Consider the following 25,263-nt stretch of genomic DNA (forward strand, 5'->3'; position numbering starts at 1 on the left):
TCAAAGGGTTACCGATTTAGTGTTTATTTGAATTCAACCCTTGAACAAAAGGCGTCTCGTGTAAACAGATCGCTTGTTCTGATTTCTATTTGTTTGGAGGAAATTCTGTCACAGAGCTACGTTAAAATAGATACGACATAAATAACAAAAATTGTAAATTTTATTTTTTAACTTTTAATTCATGGCATCCTTATTCAATTACAGATATTTAAAGTCGACTTTAAAGAAGTAATATTTACAAGAAACTATAAGAAGCTTTTGTCCACTAACTACTATTGATTATCGTAATTCTTTTAAAAGCATTTGGATTTAAATAAAAGCTTTGAGATAGGTAGGCTTTGATTTTAAAGCCATTAGATAACAATATGAATCCTTGGTCTAATGACGACAGCTATGGAGATTATACCATCTGTCAAATTAATATTAGAACCGGAATTATTAAAATTTGTTTTATATTTAAATGGATTTTAATACCTTACTGTGTTAGTCTTCATTTATTTTCATGGATATTTGTGCTATTCTTTACTATCTTAGGAACTAGTATTTAGACGAAGATAATATATTTTTTTATATATTTCTGTCCTTAATATTTCAAGAGAACCTTTTCCAAAGAACAAATCATGTATTTTTAATCAATCAAATATATTCGTTGCATTTTACTGAAGTAAAAAATAAATAATACAAGAGCTCGTATGCGGTGTTAACAAGGCCACTAAGATCGCAATGATCAGCCAAAATAGGAGAGCGGAACACTCAGCAGTCTTTGTGTTTCCTTTGTTCACCACAGCAGAGCACAGCGTGGCAGCTATCGTCAATGAGGCCTCTCCGCGGGGCGCCTACGGTAGCTCGCTGTATCTTTTTTGTTCGGCCAACGTTTTATCAAACATGTTAATGGCGGCTTTATGATACCAACAAAGGAAGCGTGCTAACGGAGGCGTTAAATCCTTTACGATTTCAATGATGATCATCACGAATTTGTCACAGCCTCACACCGGGATCGAAATCTCACCATGCGTTAAAGTATTATTGATTTTTAATGTAAATACGTAAAAACTTTTCAAGTAGTACAAAAGTTTGATAAAAATAAACCATTTCAATCAGTAAATTATACACAAAATACACACACATGCTTACATCTATTAAAATTCTACTGTGATACGGGATAATGTAAATTTATCTGTGATTATTTGTTTGTTCGAATCTGTACCTAATTTTAGGTGTAACCTGGAAGCAAAACAACGACATCTAAATTCACCCACCAATTTACAATTATATAAAAAAATAATCACAACACGAAATAAATATGGATCTTACAGATGGCAAGTAAACGAAATAAGCAGGGAAAAGTATAAAACAATTGAAAATAATCGACATTGAAGATTGAATGGAAACTTCAATAGCATTTTAAAAGGTCATACTTTTGGAAAGACCAATGTAAATCGCAAATAAATTGTAAAAACACATTGATAAGCAATTTTTACGTAAAAAGAATACTGTGGCAAAAAATCCTGAGCGGCGGTTGTGTCGTGTGGTCTTCCAAGCTACACCGTGGCGCCCGAGCGACCGGCCGAGCCCGCGTCCGAACAAACCGATTGCGCTCGAGCGAAACCGATCGCGCGGCCTAGCTAGCGACATACCTGTCTGGCGCTTTCATTGACAGGCACCTGAAATGAAGAAAAAAATCCATCCAATTCGTTGAATATTTTAAATTTGTCAAAAAAATGTTTACTCAATTATTAACACGTCCAAAGAAAAAAATACTTTTCACACAGATAAATTTACATGCACTTATTTCTAATTATACTGCATTTCTAGATTGTAACAACAAAAGTGAATGGTTGTATTGATAATCTAGTTTGATCGGTATACAAAAAGGTACAAAATGTAACAATACTGGCAGCATAAAACAAAAATTAAAAATAAACATTCAAAAAAGACCAAACAATAATGTGGCGAAACAGTTAAAAACAACATTGCAAGATGTATTAGGACAGTTGTTAAAATATGGGGGCTGAGTCCAGTAATACTGTGCGTTTGCACGCGATCCCTAGCCGTGTATGCGTTTGCGCAGCGCCGTGCTTTACAATTACACATTTAGCTTATTGTTTTATAACTAGATGCTTTCATATAATATTAATGGACACTTTTAACATATATTCCACATTTTCATACATTTCCTAATCTTAACTAACTTATAACAAGTAAAAAAAAACAGAAATGCATCATAAAAACCATCCTATAATTGTGTTATATCGTTACTTGGACTAAGTCCTTTAAAGTGAAAACTACATACTAATATTCTACACCCGCAGAAAAGTCAAAACATAGAGATATTTAATAGTTAATAAATGAAACTGGCCATCAAATACAAAATAATAACGATAAAGTGAAGCCCCTTCCCAATGGACAAATGAATTAGATTATTAACGGACCAGATCACGCAAACGAAATCGTAAAATTAAAGCGAGCCAATTTTATTGAACGAATCCAATTCCATAAACTTCATCGGACGTAAATCACATGTAAACAATTAATAAAAGTTAAGTGTATACACAAACAATATTATAATAAATATTGATTATTTTAATTATGAAAATAGAAACATCACAAAAAGTTCACCTTATTCTTAATTAAATAAAAATCCACAATTACCAGACTAAGGTGTAAGAAGTAATATTAAGAAATAGATTCATTCAATTCGATATTACATACAACTCAATAGCAATCTGCTTGAAAAAACCAATCTATCAATATTAGAACACAAAAAATAATGCAAGTCAGTTAATAATCCCGAATCGGCAATCACAATGGAAATAAAGTCACAGTCACTTTTTTAATAATGGCAACTCAGTTTTTTCTTTTTTATTGCCACCCTAGGTTCGTTTGACATTTGAACTGGCTGATGACTCGGCCGCCATGATTGATCGTCGCGACCCAGTAAATAAGTGCAATTTAGCTTCATATTCCCTTCCCATTCAAATTATTGTTATATTTGTAATAAAAACATTGCATTTGGATATTTTAAGTGTTCCCCTGTGTTCATACTCATCATGACAATTGAAAACTTGGATTTGAGTTTTTCGTCAATTTTACAACTGAAACACGATAACATGTAACAAATCATGCAACAAATCTTAATTGCGTTTTTGTCTAGCTGTGTTTCCAATTTTACAATAATGTAAGATTATATTAAGCTCTGACATTTTGTAAACAAAATTGACAGCATTAATGTTGTCCGTCGGCCTCAAACGTTGGGTAGAGGTAAGAGGCGTTCAATTACATTGTATTACTTTGAAAACAATAAAATACAAACACGGACTTATTAAAAATCAGAATGATATATTATTAAAATGATGTTCAAAAACAAATTAACTGTTGAACTGTGATTGATAATCATTTTGTCAATCCGCAATGTCATTTGAGATCTCCGAAAAGGCATGCAAAGAAAAGTAACATTTAATTACTACAGTATAAAGTTTAAAATTTAATTAAAGCTCCACAAATATGCTGTAATATTCAAGTTATGCGATAAGATCCTTTTCCTTTAGATGATATGGTTTAAAATCGTTAGTTTCAAGCTAAATTTTTAGTTGAAGATGACCGAGGGCATAATTTATCATCGGCACAAGTATCCGCCCCGGGCGTAACGAATCACTAGTAAATATATTGACCGCAAACGCCTCGGACCATTTCTTTTGATCTAACATTCTAACATCTAGAGCGGACTCCGACATTAATTTGTTTTTATGTTATCTGTGTTGATTTTTATTAATCTGTAACGTTCGTAACGAGCTACTATATTAATTTTTAAGTGTATGTTTGTCTAAACAATATAATAGCGACGTTAGATTAGTGGTTAAGAGTTGGACTTAATCTGTGAACGATTTTAAGTTCATAAGTATTTTTTTAAAGACAAGTTTTAATTACTATCTTACCATAGATTAGTAAATGTCTTCAAAAGATAATATTACATTTTTCATTTAATTTTAGAGTTCCTATATCACAAAAATAGTGACAGAGTGCAAAGTGACAAGTGACAGCTGCTAATATTGAACTAAAATGTGATCAATTGAGCGTGACGCCCCGGGATGTGGGGGGCTGCCAGACTAGTTAATACTTACCAGCTCTTTCCAACCAACACTTCTCATTGACTCATAAATCATTTATATCTATACATAGTTGCTAACATAACTTAACATTCTGATGAGAAAATAAAATGTTTTTGTTAAAATACAATGTTTCTTTTTTCAAAGTTATCAAATTAAATCGAAACGTTTTAACGAAGAATTAATATAACACTGATAATACGATGAGTTAAGCCAATTAAAGAAACACTCCAACAATGATCTGCTCAAGGGCCTAGAAATTTCAGTGCTCTCAATTAAAACGTAGAAATAATTATTTTCCACCCCTCTTGAGAATTAATTTAATAATGTAAATACGAGTGGCTGTCTCTTCCCCGTGGCCATTGCCTTTATTAAATATTTCATAATGTTTATTTTACGAAATCTAATACCTTATATAAGAAATGATGCGATTGTTTGTAATTGTAAACGAAATAAGAAACGTTGCTGCATAACTCTTGTTACGATGATACCTAACTACTAATTTAAGTTAAATACGTCGTACTTGACAATAACTTAGATAAGAATGTTGTAGTTGTAGCCAGAATTTTTAGAAAAATAATCGATCGTTAAGTCACATAAAAAAACAGGAATAATAAAAGTAGAGAAGTATTTATTGATCTTTTTAATGTTTTGAATATATTGCATATTTCTACATATTGGTGTGCGGAGAATCGTTACTTTTGTAAACTCGACTGACCTTATCTCGTTGTTGGCCCTTGCGGTTGCATCATAAAAATAAACAATCGCCATCGACAAAGTTGAGTGCCGGAGCGCCGCAACTCTTCCGCCGCACCTGCTTCGCGCAAACTTTTGACAAGGCCGTTAAGATTTTTTTCTACGGAAAAATAATTGCAAGTTTATCCACCGCGGAACATTAATTTCCCTTCATCCGCAATAAGTTTAGAAACAATGCAATTTAAATGTTTTATGCTTGTAAGTAAAATAGGGTTACAACATAATTTTTATAATGCAAAATTTAATCCTATTAGTTACCATGATAGTTTTTTATGATTGGATAACTCTTTGTCTTTGATAAGAGTTAGAACAATAACTAAATAAAAAAATTAAAGACTCCCGCCATGTCAATTTACTAATTTTAATAATAATATTTTAGGACTTTATTTAGTTTTTATTATGTTATTATGTTACTGATTATAAATACGGTACCAGTGTTAAATCTCGTTAAATCTTTTATATTAGTTGTTTGCAGGAAGCGTTGTTTATTATGCTTATTTATAACACTGGGAAGAATTATTAGGTCTGAATCATTTAAGTCCTTGCTCGGTACTTGTAATCCTTGGCCGAGATTAAAATGTTCCTCCGCCGCTAATTAAAGGGGTTACTTTTTTACCTAAATAATTAAACGCGACTGTTAAATTGTTTCTCTTCCATATTTCTTTTGAGATACTTAAAGTACTCTTTTATGGCTGACTATATTAAACATTTCAGATGTTGAAAAATTAAATTTAATAAAATTATGTATGAATGAAACTGAAGATTTTTTTAATTTAATCATCATTAAAAGTGTATCGAATAACCCATAAAAACATGCATACTACATAAACGACCCATAATTAGATATTTTATTATATCCGTAGCTTACGCCCGCGAATCTGTTCGCGTGGAATAAAAAACAAAAGCTAGTAAGCCTATGTGTTCATCCAAACTAACCTCTTTTATTCCAAATTTCAACGAGATCCGTTCAGCAGTTTGGCTACAATCTCTAACAAACATCCATCTAAACTTTCGGATTTATAATAATAGTAAGAGTAACTACACATATTTTACCAATGATTCTATCTGACTGTTTGTGTGTATTCATATATCTGGAAGTAACAATAACTGGCAACAGAAGCGATTAGCTCGGGGCAAGCGCTCACTGCTCGATCACGACTCTACACTAGAATTGCGTTTTATGCACATCGCAGAGATTAGGAAAAAGCGTCCTTGTTCGTATTGCTATAAGGTCGTATGTAATGTCTAGATCTCACAATTAATTTCTAAGATATAGACATTTAGTATCAATTTAATATATTTAAAATTAATTTTGCTAGTTTCCGTGATAAATTACAAATAGATTTTTTCTTAAATACATAGAGTATTTAAGAAAAAAGTAAAGAAAACTCTATATTTTACTAGCTTTTGCCAGCGAAATCGTCCACGAAAAATTAAAAAAAGACTAAATAAATTAAACAAAAACTCTTCCAAACCTTCCTCAGCAGTTTCGGCTACAAACTCTTACAAATATCCACCCATCTAAACCTTCGCATTTATAATATTTTGTAAGAAGCAAGATAACATTTTTTTATTTTTAAATACGGAACACATTCAAGTAAGTAACTAAGTTAGTAGTGGGCTATGTTCCAATAAAAATAACGAATACGAGCAATCAAATGGAATTAGTATGAATAAAGTTGTTCCCGGTCGGCAAGAATGGCGTTCGTTACCGCAAACAATGTATCAAATGATACTAACGAGACGCGGCGAAATTTTAGAATCGCAATCGCCCAGCTGATAGTATAAACGCCACTATAAAAGGGAATTACGTTGTTAAAACAACGGCCGGCAATTTTTCTGCATACCCTACCTTACACGCGATCAAACTTTATATATATTATATGTGCGGTCTAAATTAACCTTTTTACAAAGAGACGTCATCCTCACACGGTGCTGTTATGTGATTCATTTAATTATATATCTCTAGAACTTTTTACATACAAAAATTGAAAGATATAAATTGTTTTCTGTGTTTACAGTATCTTTCAACGTGTGCTTTTTGTGATTATTTGTTATAACTTTAAAAAGACTAATATAGTTACACTAATATTCATCATCAACCTCCTTATTCTACTCTCGTAAGGTCGGCGCAACAAATTTACACCAATATAATAAAGAGAAAGATTTTAATTTTTTTATGTATTGGAATAACTCAAAAACTACTGGCCATATTTCAAAAGGTATATTATTTTTAACTTTAAAAATGAAACTTTTCCATAATTTACTTATCAAAGAAATATCTTATATATAAAATAGTATTAACATTTAACCTGAACACTAAAAGCTATTAACTGATTCTTTTGTTTATATTATTTTCACATTTAAATGCTTCCGCTTATTTGACAATCAAAATTACAGATACAAAATAGTTTTTACATAAACATTATTTTTTATACTTCTTTGAACTTTGGTGAAACATGCATCATTTATAAGGTATCAAAATATCAAAACATCAAAAGGGAAGGGAACACACCTTATTCTGTTCACTAAGGAAATGGGAATTTACTGGAAACATTTCATTTATGTGATTCACTCCAGTAATAAACTGTAATATACTTAAATCTGATTAATTCCCATATTGAAATGACCGATTTGACCTCAGTTTATATATATTTGAGATCTCAAGTACATGATTGTTCATCAGGAGGTCGTTAAGTGAAAAGTTATGGGTAACTTATTCGGAAACAGGCAACATTTTAGCTTAGCAGTTATAATTATGTATGGTGTCTGATTTCATGTCTAAGAATGCCTGGTTAGTGGAAAAGGTACTTATTTTTATAGTCTGTGCGAATATGTAAATAAATCCTTAGTCATTAATAATAATTGACTCAAAGTTGACAAAAAACATATAAAGTAAAGTTATTATAAAACTATTAGTACACGTAATATCTAGACATCATATAACCTATAAGGTGTAAATTATAAATATGACTAAAGAGTGAACAAATCATTTAACATGTATGGAAAAGTACTCAGTTTTTACATATGTTAGGATTGCTAAGTACAAGAGACAATCAAGGTAAAAACATTTTAATTATTAATATTGAAACATAATATTTAAATAAGTCTTTTTATAGGATTAAATCATTTTAAAATTATATGTCACATTTTTTCACTAACCAAAGTAATATAAATTAATTGTTTCGCATACAATTGTAATTTAGAAAGCGGCACAGGCCGAGTCATACGTGCATTGCAGTGTTACAAACGACTCAATCATTGAAACACATTAATTGGAGAACACGAACAAGATCTAAGTAAGTCAGCAATTGTGACTTGAAATTGCGAATAAACAAACAAAAAATCGATGCATCGTAACATTCCCGCACTACACACCGCTCTCTAGAATAACCAACAAGTTCAAGCTAAAAATAAATTGAAACTAAAAATATACAGTTGATAAATTTAATTTAAATTTAATTTTGAAAATCAAGAGAAAACAAAATGGATAGTATACGTTCTCTATAATATAGAGATACTAAAAAAAAATCTGCAACATGATGATAACATTACTAGTATGTGCTGTGGTTGCTTTCGCCTGGTAGTATAAAGCGTATTCTTTATGCTGTTCCTCATACATTAGATCCGTGTGAAACAAAACGTATTTTACGTTCAATTGACATGAAGCGCAATAATTAGTTATGAAACTTCACTGTAATTAAAACAGTTAGCGGTTTAAAAAATACCTGAGAATTCCGATTGGCAGATAAAGCGGCACGATTCTCTGATGTTGCATATAGAAAAAAACATGCAACAGATAAGGTGTTACACGGTCGAGCGATTTAAAGGCAACGTTGGCAACACTGGCTAATTGCATTTCCTACTGTATTACTACATTGGTGCATAACGACTGATCCATCCAGTTATTTAGTTTGATTTGTGAACGTTAGACAGTGTTATTATTGATATCTCATAGATAATAGTAATTTTATTGATGGAAGATTGTATTCAACTCTTTATGAACATACTGTTCGTGGCAACGTAACGTTATTAGCAGCAATAAAATTTATATCTTTACGTCAATCGATAACTTTCGCAAGACGAGATTTTTATGTGATATTGTAATATGAAATTATGCACATGTTTCATATATTTTTATTACTCTAATATTAAATAGAAACATGTCATAGGCGTGCATATATTTTTATCAGAACACATAATAGATAATTGCTTTGATATAATTAAGTTTATGTCAAAGCAATGACATGTCATTTGTTGCCATGAGAATAAGGAAGACGAAAACCGAAATGTTATGGTAATTAAAAAAGAAAATATTGGAATACATACAGGTGTTATCATGTATACTTTGATATCTTTTGCTAACAGAAGTTAGAAAAAAAATCAAATTATAAGAGTGGAAATTACTACTGAAACATTTATCTCTGTAGAAACTCATATAAAAATAAGTTTTTATAGACGGCAGTGAAAGCCCACTGTAAGTTTACATTCTAACAAACTGTCAGTTTTACTGAAAGGATTAGATATGTTAAAATGTATGCGAGTAAGTTATCTAAATACCACAAGTCCTGCTCAGACATCTTGTCTTACAAACTTTATCTCGCGGAAGTTGAATTAACGTATCAAGAAAGCATTTACCCCTCAACATACTTCATACTAATATTATAAATGCGAAAGTTTGGATGGATGGATGTTTGTTCCTACCTAACTCTTAAACGACTTAATAAATGTCAATCGATTTTTGGCAAAGATGTAGAACGTAGTCGGTAAGAACAAAGGTTATTTACTAAGTGTCTTCCTAATTCCGCGTCTATGAAGTAATGTGGAAAACTACTAATACTTGAGGAAAATCAAGTGAAATATGAATAATTGGGTATTTGTTATCTGTCTACAAAGATTATTAATAGAGGTATTATGGAAAACAAAAACATAACATATTATACATTGAATGTCATTTAAACTCATTAGAAAATGAGTCTAGTCTGGTGGGCAAGTTTTCATAGAATATACGGTCTAGTGTATACGTAACTTTAGCTTCGTTGTTTTTATTACAAACCGGATGTTATTTACGACATCGTTATATCATATCCAGAGATTTTTCAAAACTTGCACCAAGTCAACTGCGTAATAAACTCAATACAAGTCGTTGTAGACATGCAATTTTTAACTCCTACTGCAAAATACAACATAAAAGACATAAAAACCAAGAATTATTATTTTAATCTTTCGATTAACAAGTATGCAATGCAGGATAGCTCAAGTAATAAACATTCTAAAAGATTACTTCTGGCACAAAACAATCCCATGTAGAATTGTACCAGCGCGGCCTTCAGGAACAAGCTAGAGTCCGCACCAGCTGAGCCTTCTCCTTTCAGCAAAGAATTATTTTTTTTCATTTCATTGAAATGTTCTGTAAATCTTATTTTTTGTGATTTTTTTGGTCAAATAGTATCTAACAATTTGTTTTTTTATTAAAAAATTTCTTTATCAACATGAAGTCATTCACCCCTATGATATACAAAACCTATCTAATGGAAAACAAATCTTTAAGACGCAATAATGCAGTGGGCACATTATGAAAAATTGATCCCCCGTCATAAACATCCTCAGCGCGGCGGTTTCTTTGTCTCTGATAAACAATTAGCTCTCTGAGCAACAATAGCACTATTCATAAATTTCTTGTATTAACGATAAGGTTCTATAGAGATTAGGCCACCGGGATAGCAGGATGTGTAGCTAATCTTGTTTGAACACGCAGTGTTTACGCCTTATTACCTTTTCGTACGTAATTCACTAGATAAGACAACATCCTTTACTTTACGTATTAACAAATGATTTTATTATCTGTACCGTGTTGTGAAACTTGCCTGCGTCTATTTTATAAGAATAGCTCTTCTGTTTTCGAACTCATTTGGATGCAAAGATAGCTCATGTTTCAGTACTCAAATGAAAACACTTTTTGTTTCATGTAAAATAGTAAAATTGTACATAGATAATGCAGAGTTAGGCTTCAATGGCCTCAACATTAAAAATTTAGACAGTGTTTAAAATTATTTTAGATTAAAAACGACAATCCTTTTAAACACTCTAGTCTAGCGCTCAGTATAGATTTTTAACATTGTTTTTGAAACATTATTATTCGTACTTGAGAAATTAGATCTTCTACCAAAAACAATGTGGTAATACATATAATATTTAAGCTGCAACATATTACCTTTTACTAAAATATCAATGAGTTGCCAAAGAGTTAATACGTGTTTAACTAAACAGTGTCCAGCTATATTTTGGGATAATCAATTGTGAACAATTTCTTTTATATGCAGCTATCTAATTACGAGAAATGTTATATCGTATAGGCAGTCATGTCAACAATCGCTAGAAGCGCTCTGTTCACTCAATGCGCCCACTAAACTATTCAATAGACAATAGAGACATCTGATTCCTAACAACGCAAACAAATATGGGAATTTTAATTGGAAATATGAGCGAATGTTGTCTGCTTATGTTCGAATCATATTTCTAAAGTTTTGTATTGCAATATGAATACTATTGGATTATATTTTGTATGTAATAGGTAGAGGTAATATTTCGATATGCCTTAGACTGACACAACAAATAGTGGCAAAAGTGTATTGATTATAATTGTATGTAAAATATTAAATAAATGACATGGCCAATATTTTACCTATAATTGTGTTGGTTTAAATTTAATTTTCGGATATATTTAAACGTTTATATGAATGCGTGTTTCTTAGATGTTATAGCCTAAACTGCAGAACGGATCTCGATGAAATTTGGCATAAATGTAGAGGATAGTATTAAGGAATACAAATGCTACTTACTTTAGTTTATTTTATTTTGATGCGTACGGCGTCACGGGCGGAAGCTCGTTTGTAATAATATTAAATCGGCAAATATTTTCATCGACAAAAAAAATATTAACAACTCAATTATGCACTCCCCGAAACAAAGACGGTGCGGAATCTGTGATAGAATTCACTGGACTAAGGGTTGCCGGCTTTTTTCCATGTCTGTACATTAATTAAATTAATCACATTCTTAACATTGGGGCAGTCCGAATGACCGGATAAATGGCATTCCTTCTGAGTTCTATCCCTCCATATTTATTTCTATTTTGATTGATATTAATTTATACGCACAGTAAATATTAAGGGCCTTTCCCACCAAATTGTAAATCGTCTGATAACAATACAACGTGTAAAATATGTGATAGAAATATCGGATTTTGTTACATGACAGTGACGTCATTTTTAAGATATCTTATCCTCTATCAGCCAGTGGTGGGACACACCCTTAATCTACTTATTAATATCACCTAGATTTCATAAGTTAAGAATGTTTTGTTTTTCTCTAGAAGTACTGCCACCAATCATAATATTATTATAAATGCGAAGGTTTATATGGATGAATGGATGTTTGTTAGAGTTTGTAGCCTAAACGGTTGAACGGATTTCTATGAAATTTGATACAGATGTAGAGGATAGCCTGGAAGAACATATAGGCTACTTGCTTTTGTTTTTTTTTTCAATGCCACGCTGACGGAGTCGCGGGCGAAAGCTAGTTGAAGAATAAAATAGGAAAGTGCTATTAGATTAAATAAGATACTTCCTGTTACATTTACCATAATATCGATGAGGTTATATTATGGTAAATAACAGGAAATATCTTTTTTACACACATGAAAACACTTAAAAGTTGAATCAATTCATGAATATGTAACGCTAACATTAACAGACAGACAGGTATACATTATGTGTAATATTTTGATATGTAATGATGTTTTAGAAGGGTTCATAGCTACGAGTCACTTTGCAACAATTTCGTCTGTAATTATGTTAGTCTGACAAAAATGGGGACGACATAGACTTTATAATTAATAGACATGGACACTCCATAATTTTCGATTGTCCATGTCTATTTAATGGACTTTTATGTTTATATTTAAATTTAGCCTTAAAATTTCAATTATTGTTAATAGTAACATTTAATAAAAACCACGAGAACGACAATCAGAATTCTGAGCAGCATCAGAATTTACTGATTTTAATTGCCATAATTAAGGGAACACAAAAATATAGTGAATATAGAACGTAAACGCAATTAATCCCAAAGTTCCATCACATTTTAACCAACAATTTGACAAATGATGTAAATCACGTTACGAGCGGTATGTCTGTCATTCCCAAGGCCTACGTTCAGAGTTAAAACCGCGCGGGGGTAAAAAACTAAAAAAGTGCAAAATCATATCGCCGTTACATCTCGAATGTTAGTTTTTTTTTATTTCAATTTTGGAGGGTCCGCTAAACGTTGAGCGCGGGCTGTATTATCCGGCGCCGAGGCCGCTGTGACGTCGGCACATTCGCAGCCGCTTGTGTGTTATTAAACAAAATAATGTGTATCATAACCTATTCATATCTATCATCTCAATGGATATGCCAATTCCATCGTTGAGCTGCCTTATTATTAAATGTTTGCCCTACAACTTTTTTGTACCATACTCGCAATGAATATTTTCAATTCATGTCGTGTTATTACTTTGAAACATGAAGTTCATGGGAAATTTAATTTAGAACTTTGTTATATTGAATATAGACAATTTGTTAATTTTTTATAATACGCGTTCTGTGGAAAGTATTGGGTAAGATCTACCTCCAACAGTGGCAGATAAAGGCTGATGATGATGCTTTTGCTTAATATAAAACTACCTGTTGCTCGCGACTTCGCCTGCGTGAAATTAAAATCTTATATAGCCTATGTTACTCACAGATAAATTACCTTTCTAACGGTGAAAGAATTTTAAAATACGCTCATTCGTTTTTTAGTTATTTCAATACATACCAAAATCGAAAAATACATATCTTTCCTCTTTATAACATTAGTATAGATTATTATCTATTATTTATAGATTACTAGCTTTCGCCCGCGACTTAGTCCGCGTGGTATTAAAATAAAAATGGTTAGCCTATATGTTAGTCCAAACTTTCGTCTAAGTCTGTGCCAAATTTCATCGAAATCCGTTCAGCGGTTTAGGCTACAAACTCTATCTAACAATCATCCATACGTCCATCTATCTAAACTTTCGCATTTATTATATGATTTATTAACACTCCTGGTTCTATTAATTATTTAAAATCAAGTTAGTCAATGTGTATTAGATACTATGGTTGATATAATAGTAAAATGCAATCAAAGTAACTAATCAGTCATAACTGGGCACCAGAAATATTGTTATCCAATAAATTTGTAGTCACGCACGCGTCAAGGGACCGGCAGTATTACAGGAACATAGACATAATCTAATGGAGCCGCCACAAAACCGATTCATTATTCGTTTCTTAGCCTCGCATTACGTCACTTTCTATTTACCTCAAATGTTTCATTTGCATAATAGGCTTTTTTCCCGCCATTACTGTTTAAGTTAATATTCCGATTTGTTGTGGCCCGGCCGCACGCACAGAACATAAAGACAATCTGTATGTTGGCGGCCATTTATGTAAATATCAAACAATACAGCGTTATGAAATGGTATTACATTTCAAACGGGTGTGTCGGTATTCATTTAGGTGTGGTTTTATGCAATTATTTCTTACAATTAAAACATTTAAATTGAGCTTTAGTTTAATGTCAATTATACGATAAATTTGGGGTAAAATTGTTTGTATTTACCTATTTTAATAATTAAAATTAGCTGCAAATTGATTTCTATATCAGACCTTTTAAACACCGGCGAAATTTCTAACCTATAACAATCTGAACTATGTAATCTGATTGATATTATAAATGCGAAAGTTTTGAGTGGATGGATGGATGTTTGTTACAGTCTGTAGCCTAAAGGGCTGAACGGATCTAGATTATATTGGCATAGACGTAAAAGATAGTCTGGAAAAACAAATAGGCCACATACTTTTGTTTTTCTTTTTAATCCACGTAAACGAAGTCGCGGGCGAGAGCTAGATACAAATAAAGTATGTCAAAAATAACACAACGTGGTATCTAATTAAAAACGAAATACCAATGTAACCTAAAAAGGAATCATAAAAGCGTTGATTCGCACTGAATTCTTAATAATTCCTTTAAGTTTAATCAACGAAACATCAGAAAGCGATATGATGAGGTCTATTAAAGAGTCGGATAGAAATTCTCATTTGGTTCGCGTCGGGTCTCGGGGAACAAAGTGCGTCCATCGGTGGTGTTATTAACGCGTCTAAATAATTACAGGGCGCATCAATCAGGGGGCATGCAGATGCGTCAGTTTGTGCGAGTCAGGGCTTCACAACCCTTGCCTTGGACTTCAATGCCCACAAAGATATCTCAGATACGTTTATTAAAATCGTGTCCTAAACCCGGAGATCTAGAGATACAGAAACGCAGGCTATCATTATAACTTTCAACGTGAAGAAAGAGTGCCCTGAATTAATTCTAAGCAATAAAAGCAAGTAAACTTTGTGATATAACCCATAAATAAACAAGAAAACCTTACTTTTGATGTAATACGAAAAACAGCCAATTAAACGCATGTGTTTATTAATAAAGTGTGCCTAAACAATTTACTATAGACTTTACTGTATGCCTTTGCAGTCTAAACCGTTCTGTTAGCGCACAGTTTTATTCATAAGACCACTCGGCCCACGCCTATGATGATCGGCACATTTCATCCAGAACGCCGCAAATGACCGCAGTTAAACGAACAATGACTAGTTTCAATTGCCCCAAACCTAATTTCCTCCAAAATAAACGTTAACGGCAGCGTTAAATAACGATAAAATAAATAAAATTAACTTAATCATCGAGATAGATTAATTTTAACCTTCGCTTATAGAATGAGCGATTGACGCATTTTTTTAAAGTATAGCGCGTCGAGTGTTATAAAAATACCGATCAGCTGTCTTTCGTAACCATGAAAATAATAATTAGTGTTATGGCCCTGACTAAGCGGTAAAGTCGCGCGGGTCCATTGGCACGCGTCAATATTTGACGGACGTCTTCACCCGTCATCCGTGCATTATATTGTCGTGACCGTCTTACATTTCGGATATTGATAGACGAGCAAAACATTTTAAATTCTATGGTAGTTGTAATAGAGTATACTATCGACTATCGCCTTCTTAAAGATATCGCCGTTGCCATGTCTTTGAAAGCAGTCTAATTAAGTTTTTTATATCGGAACTTATTCTTGATTGACAGATGGCGCTAGCGGCATTTCAAAATGGAAATGTTACTTTCCATTTGTACATTTATCAATCATTTTGTGTTAATTGTTCAAAAATGAAAGTAATCATTGTTTATGGGAAAAAGATAAATTTCTATTAATTATTTTAATCTACTTTATCGAATTGTTTTAATAATCCTAAATACAAATCAAGTTACTTGATATTAATTTATATTCGACTGCAGTATAAATCGACGTCGGACACCTCAATAAAGAAAATGTTAATATTAAACCAAATAAAAAAGTAATTTATTGCATGTGGTGTGCGGCAGGCGGTGGCAACCGGCAGCGGGCGAGGAGCGACGACGTAGCGGCACACGGAATCCATCAACATCGCAACATCGAACGCCAAATCCGCCATCAATCAAAAGACATCAGAAAGGATTAAAATCTACGTTGCACCTTCCGATGCTCGAGTACCCTTGTTTTTCTCTAACCCGTAAATACTGAGGGGCGTAAGTACGGCCCGGGGGCGGCAAATATTATAGAGGGGGGGTGGGGTTAACCCCCTCGCCTTGGAGGGGGGCACTATCCCTTATCGCGAACGTTACCCTCGCGCGCGGCCAGACCGCCGAAATGTGGGGCAAATCGATTCTACTGCCCTATTTTTGTGCATCTGGACCATTATCGATTTTTAACTACGAAACTGACATTCAATTATTAAACATAGTTGTTTATTAGTAAAAAAATGTCATTTTTATCCAAATCACAGGATATATAACTGAACATTTTTATGTGTTACTTGATATCCTATATGACCATAGATAAATAATTATTACATCAAAAAGGACTCATCTTACAAGATGCCTACAATCAGTGAGTTTCTGTACGTCGCAGTTGCGACATGCTTAGTCTATGACATAGGCATAGCCAAATATAACATTTACATGCACGTTTCGCTTTAATTATAAATAAATGCAACAAAGTAATTTAATTGCGTCAGTTATCACTATTTTAAAGTGTTCGCCAGCGAAATTAAATAATTTTATATGTGCCGTAAATTACATTTAATCGAAGAGTTTGTCGGTTCACGTAAAAAGTTTATTTTGTATTAACTATTTACTTAGGAGCAAGGGCGTCGTTACCTCTGGTTAAAATAGTCATAATATTGCAATATTCAATTAACTTTCCCATAACTTATGAAGTTAATACTTAGATAGTTTTTACTTGTGATATTGATAATGTGCCTATGAAACAAAATATTTTTCACATAGACATTTCATAGTTAATTAAACAGATACTTAGTGAAGGTTCCTTTTATTCATTAAACTGCGGAAGACGATTTAATGACTGAAGAACGGCATATATTTTTCTTATAACAGTTCAGTTTAAACAGTATTGTTTTTTAAATTTACGAGTTCTGTGATGCGTTTCATTTATTATCTTCCACACACGTTTAGTCAAGGTTACGTAAGAATATCGGTACTAGTTAATTAAATTATTAAAATAATTAACGAAATCATAAACCGAGCGCCGAATGACGGACTTCCGCGAGGTAACGGCCGACAATAGCGATTACTCGCTCACTATAAATAGCCGATAACTTTGCGAGATGAAGCTATTATTGTAACGCTAACTTATTTTTAACTTCACGCTTTTACTTAAATATAACAAAACTATTAGTTCATCTATTTATCTTTTTGAAACGAAATCGTGTGCATTTACACATTTTATTCATCATCAACTTGCCCTTATCTCTTATGGAGGGTCGGCACAGTATGTGCTGCTCTTCCAAACATCTCTATCAGCCGTCATATCTGAATACACTAGCATATCCTCTTTCACACAATCCATCCATTCTTCAGTCTTCCTCTACCTTTGTAGCGATCCACATTCAATTTTAACAATGAATGTGGATTTACACATTTTATTAGCATCTAAAATGTTACTATTTACAAAATCAATTTAAAAGTTTCATATAATAAAACAAACATGTAAACCGATTAAATGTAAGTTGCGTATAGTAAAGGGGCTGTAAATTATAATAATAACGTATAACATTGTTGAAATACAACATCGAAGTGAAAATAGAAGAAACAAAATCCGCATCGTAAAATTTATTTTACTATCACAATTTGCAAGTCCCGAGTACGTTTGATAGTTGGCGCGGTGAGTATCGAAATCTTTTTATAACGCTGCGAATGTTTTATTGCGTTTTATAATAGACTATATATCAGTGTTTAACGAGGGCCCCGGCTGAGGTCTAAGTAGCCCTTATCTCGTTTCATTGCTTTGTAGCGACGCAAGTTGGCGATTTGAACCACACCATCCGCGCCCTCTACCTCGCAACATATCCCAACTTGGTGTTGCTACAAAGTATCCAATTTTACTAATACATTACTTTATTTGCTAGGGAAGTTAACGTCGATCAAACTTTACTGAGAACTCTAAACTATATTAGTAAGACGACCTTTAACTACTAAACCAATTATATATATTGATTACACAGAAATAGAAGCTAAACGCAGTTATAAATTTGAGTTAATAATTTTTAGTGACATAATTGAGTACGCATAGTGGTATCAGGTATACTCGATAGCTTTCCACAGCTGATTCAAGATTAATTTTCTATTCTATTTCCAACGACATTGCTCTATACAAATAGTATAGATAAGTTAATGAATCAAATTAGCAATTAAGAGATAAGAGTCACTCATTCACATAACCGCGAGTGGAGCGAGTGGAAACAAAAACGTCATTCCGGTGCATTCCGCCTCCCATTGTTTTGATAGCGATCTCCACTGGATTAATAACTGCAAGCGCAGCTATCTAATTGTGTACGGACAGAAAAACAAACGAAGCATTGAATAACTTTAGAAAGCAAGATACGTTTGAAATTAGAAGACAGGTAAACAGGCCCAGGTTGTGTTATTAAACACATTTTAACAAAGGCCTGACTTTTAATAATTCTGTGTAATTTAAATGATTTTAAAGATGCCTGCGCTATCTAATTGTACGACAGTCAATTATAAGTGCCATATTCCTTGCTTTACTATTTTGCTGATGGTACATATAAAAGTGGAGCGCCGTTCGATTGTATTCCCGTGGCGTTTGTGTTTCTGTAACAGTTCATCTCATGATAAACGGCAATGACTCCATCGACTGCTATAATTAAACATGATTAGAGCTCAGCACATGGTGAGCCGCAATTAGAAGACGGCTCCGCGACCGCTCCGTGCTCGCCACGCTATAGTTTCCATCGCCCATTCAACAACCGGCACGGAAGCAAATTATAATTGATCACGCTCATTATTCTGTTGTCGCTCGCTTTTTCTGCTGATTGTAAGTTTCATAAAAACTAATGTCTGACCACGATCATACCTGATGTTAAGTGACTTTTATACAACATTCTAGTTATCCCCAACTGCTAACAACTTATAGATCGTAGCTGATAAAAAAAAATAGTAACATTTTTATGTCATTCTAATGCAGACTGATAAAAAGTATAAAGTTTTTCACCACGCGGATGAACGATCTAACATTTCTGCAGCTACCGACGTGCTGTCCTCGCCGAACCTGACAGTGGAATGGAGAGTGAGAAAACGCATGTGCCCAATCCATTCAAATTCACCATTATGAATGAACGGAATGAAAAAGAGATGGCAATAGGGCGAGAGGCGGGCGCGAGCGAGACGCTATTTCAATAGTACGCGAAACGGAAATAGAGGCCGAGATAATTCCGTCTAGCCGGAGGGATTCCCTCGTGTCACTTGTGTGCGTGTCGTTTTTACAATTGTACGTTACGGGACCGATGACTGTGCGGGTGCGGCACGGGTACGACGCGGTGCACAGCCGGAGGGTGCCTCCTTCCCCGGCTACTTGTTGATCAATCGTAATAAATTGCTGCCATGATATTCCCATTGTGGAGCTGTTTGTCGCTTTCACTGCCACCGAGGAAATTGCGTTTCCTTAAGCCACTTCAGTCTATTTGCCGCTCCGCCACTCCGGGAATGTTTAGTATTACTCTCGAACAAATCGTTTCTAGTGCTGTTAAGGTCACGAAACAATCTAATGCCACTAACTTGTTTATTTATTGCTGCCGTTCTAAATGTTTCTTGTTACCTACTGTTAATTATAAACTTAACACTGTTGTGCTAACTTATGGATTTGCTAAGATTGGTATTGCGGAGGGTTGTTGTAAGTAATCATTTAATAATAATATTGTAGGTAAAGAAGGAACTTAAGTTACCTTTGTTATAATAAGGATTATTCAGCACAACTCTTTTTGGAAAAAAAAATATTTCAAACGCACCAAAATCTGAGAAATAACTTAAAAAAATAATTTATTCACTGTAGTTACAATGCTTAATACTTTATCGTAAAATTTAAAATAAAACAGTTTCAAAACAAACTATGTTAATCTATTTATTTTAAACTTTGTCACTTGTTTTTATTGTAAAAAAAAAACAAATTACATAACTCCAAACAATAACTAACATGTGTATAGTGTAAAAATTGTGCAAAAAAAAAGTATTTCTAAGTCAGTTTTAAGTAACTAAAATAAATTGTTTGCATAGTATAAACCATCCTACTAGTAAATATGATAAAGTAAAAATTTACGAATACTATAGCAACCTTCTTTTTAGAAGCTTTTCTTAAATAATAAAAGCTTTCGACTCTAAAGTTCTTTAACGCGAAAGAACACCGCTCTGAAATCACCCGCCGTCGGAACATGAAATGCAACATTTCTAGGCTAAATCGTAATACGAAAAACTATTCAAATAAATTAAAAATAAGATTATATTGATGCCCAAAATATAGTTTTTAAATAGTTATAAAAGTCTAAATCAAAAATAATAACTTTATTTTTTTTCTTGTTATTTATTACTTTTCGATAAAATTACATAAATTGGTCATCTCAATAGCACCATAATAGGTAATAATGATGAAGTTACATTATATACAGCTAGTAATTTAGCTATGTATATATTTATGTCATGTCAGTAGGCAATGGTATCCTTGTGTGTTATAGCATGTGTCACAATGATACATCGCTTGGAAACCGCTAACTCGATCCCTGTGCGGTTTGCTTTAATAGCTAGCATGATTATTTGTCCCTTCGTTATATTTTTAATTTAATTAATAAATTAATCGGTGTTAAGTAACGATTATCACTTATTAGAATAGTTTTACAAAAGAATACATTTTACTAAATTAATTAAATGTAATGTTACATCCAATAATATTAAGTTTATATCCGATATGTTTATTGAAACTAAATTAAACTTCAGTACTTCCCGTAAACGAAACATTTTTATTTGCTTTTATAAACATACCATGATCTGTTCCAAACAATATGCTAACGTTAACAACTTAATTTTATCATACATTCTGTTGTCAAATTTAAAAACATTTCAATAAATCTTTAAAGAACCGAAGCCGGGACTTCGCAATAATATTTGTGTTGAATTGATTTATAGAATGTGGTGATGTTATAATTTACGTTGTAACGCTTTAATGGGTGGCTGTATCTCGGAGGCGGGTTAGGACCGTCTTGGCTTAATATTTCAATGAGTACGACCACTTGGAGCCAAGCCAGTCGGACTGCAATGGTCCGGGCATCATTCATAGTTCGCAGCACGTGCGCCATCTAGACGTCTCCCCGCAAAATTGATTTCGAACCACGCAACATTGTTCTATATACCTAATGCCTTGCAGAGCCTAGATTCTTGTTAAGATCTAGCATACTGTGTGTAATTGGATAGACATGGCTTCCATCGCGACAGCTTTTATTTAATGAACAATGAGGGTAAGAAACCTGTATGTATGACTTTTCAATGACGAGTTTAGTTGTCCACAGACTGCATAGTTTTTAAAGAAAATATGTTTGAAGTGTTTGACTATAGATACACAAAAAAAAACACGTAAAAAGTATATAAGGGAATTTGAGACGAAAGAATGGAATCTGAAACTTAAAATTATCCATTTCCGTGTAGGATTTAATAACTAAAGTAGACCACTTGTGTATAAATGCAGATCTCCTTGATGTGTCAGAACTAACAAACGGACAGCTACCGAATCCTTGTGTAAAATGTTAAAATTCAAAACGCGCTGCAACAAAAAAGAAAAGTGAATCGAGTGGCGTCGCACACCGGCACGGCACGGGCGCGGCCGCGGCGCTACAAAGGTGATGAGCCAGTTATTTCAGTGACTCTGTTTATTTACAAAATATCACTCCGTTTGAAGGCGGACCATCAAAATGCCTCGTAAAGCTAAGGTAATACCATAAAAAGTCGTGTTGACGACCTCCGTAATTGAAAGCAGCTCTTTGTGACTAGCAGAGACAATGGACCAAAATCCTCGCGATGCCTCTATTGATTCCAAGTTACGGTATACGTCTCACTCTTTGACCAACAACCGCGAATTTGTCTAACTGTCAAACTATTAATGGCCTTGGCACAAAAAAACATGTCTATTTGATCGTGACAGCAATCCAGTAGACAGTAGATATAAATAGAAAAAGTATTTTGCTCGAATTACAATCGTCACATTTCAATTACTAAGAAGTAGGTTTTTTGCAATCTCCAGATCCGGAACTATTCAAGACCCGTAGCACGTGATTCCAAAAATAGCGACATTCATCTTCGTTATAAAACTTACCGCAATTACACTAAATAGTGTATTGTAGACTTTAGGTCTCTACCAGTGAGAAAGTTTATCCGGGACAAATTAACAATCAAATCTTTCCTTTATAAAATAGTATAGATGGGTTATAAATGTCTAAATTTAAAGATAATTGTGATGAAGATCAAGAATCAATGGTATAGACAAAAGAGTTGTCGAGTGGGTCGGAGTCAGGCGAGTTCGGCTCACTCGTAACCTGAGCCTCGTTTATCTGCCGTCGAGCAATTATTGAAGCGTGTAAAGGACCGTCCACCTATTATTGTATACGTTTTGTAATGCGGGCGATGCGTTCTTGAAAAAATATCGCATTTCCTAGCACCATTTTAATAGCCCATATAATGAGAATTCACACAAGATTATTATTTAATAAGATGCATGTGTTTATTAATTACGATTATAAATTACAATTCACAATTTATTCAAAATGCCAATTGTTACTACAAGATCAGTAGAGTCAATAAAGACTTTAGTTTTCCTTTCACAATACAAAAACATACTTCCGGTTTCAATTATTATTTTAATAAACAAAAGTTGAAACATAATAGATTAATAATGAAAACATTGATCGAATTTCTACGGTTTTAAATCACAAAAACATGTTGCATTGTAAATATAATCCGATCTCCTTCTCTACATTTCTGTCTGAATCATTAGAATCGTAATGCTGGAAACGTGTCAAAACTTATTAATACAACTCTCCGTGTGCGGTGAATGATTTCTTTTTTGTTAAATCCAACATCTTTTGTAACACTATCTTTAAAAGCATCGCTACAAATTACGACTTATAAACTTCGATAACAATAGTTTTAATACAACCTTTTTTTTAAATTGGATGATAAAAAGGATATCTGTTCCTATTCATTTATAAACAGGCCAGTTACAAAATGTTATTTTATAACATTAAATCTAAGTTATTTTTATGCGTTACGTTGAAAAGAAATTATGTCATGCCTTATAAACTTTTCACATTCCAAATTCCAAAAATTAATAAACGCTTTAATTTTATTTTAATTCCTAATCCATATAAAAATTAGTTATTAAGTAAGAAGAATATTGTATAAGCAGTTATATGTTTCCTATCTATTATTACTTGTACAATATTCATAAAATAAATTATTCATTTAATGCATTTACTTAAATAAAAAGAGATACATGACAATGTTTTGTTAGATGTACGTTGCAACTTGCAACACAGTTTGAATCATCAATTACTTTATTAGTCGGTGTGTGATTATCATCGACAATAACAAAAAAAACTATAGTTACGGAAACCTGTCTAAGTACGATCATCATAAACAAACAATAATTTAATGATAGGTTAGAAACGTTACGACTAATACCCTTTATAAAGTTAATGAGTTATGACTATTATTTAAATAAAACATAAAACAAAATGGCCGACATAACTGAAATGAAGCAACCGCACGTGAAAATATGATATCACCAGTTAAACGAACATGATTTCATAAAATCAAACATAAATATGACTCACGGGGCCAAAAGTCTCCCGCCCAAAATGTCCTCGATGACGAAAAGATAAATTTTCAAACACAAAATGACAATACGACAGAAAAATAAAGTTTACGTGTCCCGAGCGCGCCATTGCGCGGTGATTACTTTTTTAAAATCGCATCGGGAAAGGCACAAGCGACGTAGGCCTACTCGGATACTTGCACCGTAAGCTAACCCAAACAAACGATTCTTTTTTAATCTAACTTCAGCGTTTGTAAAAATTACTATTTAAATATTTAAACCTCGGCCGCTAATTAACAGAGATTTAACCCTTCCGTCGCCGCGGTCCGTCTGAATATTTAACCCGCTCGAAATATTTGGCGCGTATTAAAATGTGAAAAATTAATGTCGCGCCCTCCACGGCCGGCCGAGCTGTGCCGCGGTATCACTTCTGCCCGGAATAGCCCTTTCGCGAAATACACGCTAGCCCTTATTAAAAACAAACTTTGATTTAATCGCTAAAGTTTACAACTTTCTAACTGTAATTAATTCAAACAAACAAAATTACGCACTAAGGACTGGGTTAAATGCATAAAAAAAGTAACATAACAAATCACGCTCGCCTCTAATAGTTGTTCGATGATGAAAGTTGCAACACTCACTGTTTTTACAACTCAGTACTTTTTTGAACTAATAGAATTCCGAAGGAAAATATCAACAACATCACCTACCGTGTATTCTTAAATGGGAAAACAATTAGTATGCCTACAATTGAAAATGAGAAGAGGCAAATAAAAAGACATAACTGTCAAACTCAAATGGGTATACAAAAATAAGGGTATAAAAAATGAGGTCACTTTAAATAATGGGCACAGATGGTATAGGCACGGTATATGTGCGAGTTGTGAGGAAACGTACCTTGCGGTGGTGCAGTCGCGGTAGAGCACGTCGAAGTCCTTGCAGGAGAGCAGCTTGCAGCGGTTGACGCCGGGCTGGATGGCGCCGAGGCCGCGTAGGATGCGCACCTGCTCCACGTTGCACACCAGCGGCACAATGTCTAGCCGTTTCAGCTTGGTGTATACTGTGTGCAGCCCG

The 25,263-nt window shown here is 33.4% G+C and overlaps 1 protein-coding gene across 12 annotated transcripts in view; it reads right to left on the reverse strand.

Annotated features, from left to right (window-relative positions):
* LOC106106507 (dachshund homolog 2) overlaps positions 1-25,257 on the reverse strand; it is a 118,632-nt gene extending 93,375 nt beyond the window's left edge. For 6 of the 12 annotated variants that reach the window (XM_013287095.1, XM_013287094.1, XM_013287092.1 and 3 more), the window contains exons 1-2: positions 25,087-25,165; positions 1,638-1,664 (exon numbers count right to left, since the gene is read on the reverse strand). In XM_013287095.1, the coding sequence (XP_013142549.1) occupies positions 1,638-1,654 (17 nt within the window). In that variant the 5' untranslated portion in view covers positions 1,655-1,664; positions 25,087-25,165. Of the gene's footprint in view, positions 1-1,637; positions 1,665-25,086 lie in introns of all 12 variants that reach the window. The other 6 variants (XM_013287100.1, XM_013287102.1, XM_013287101.1 and 3 more) reach the window with 2 other exon arrangements.
* Positions 25,258-25,263: the final 6 nt, after the last annotated feature.

The sequence above is a fragment of the Papilio polytes genome, unplaced genomic scaffold (genome assembly GCF_000836215.1).
Source record: "Papilio polytes unplaced genomic scaffold, Ppol_1.0 DF822178.1, whole genome shotgun sequence".
In the NCBI taxonomy this organism is placed as follows: Eukaryota; Metazoa; Arthropoda; class Insecta; order Lepidoptera; family Papilionidae; genus Papilio; species Papilio polytes.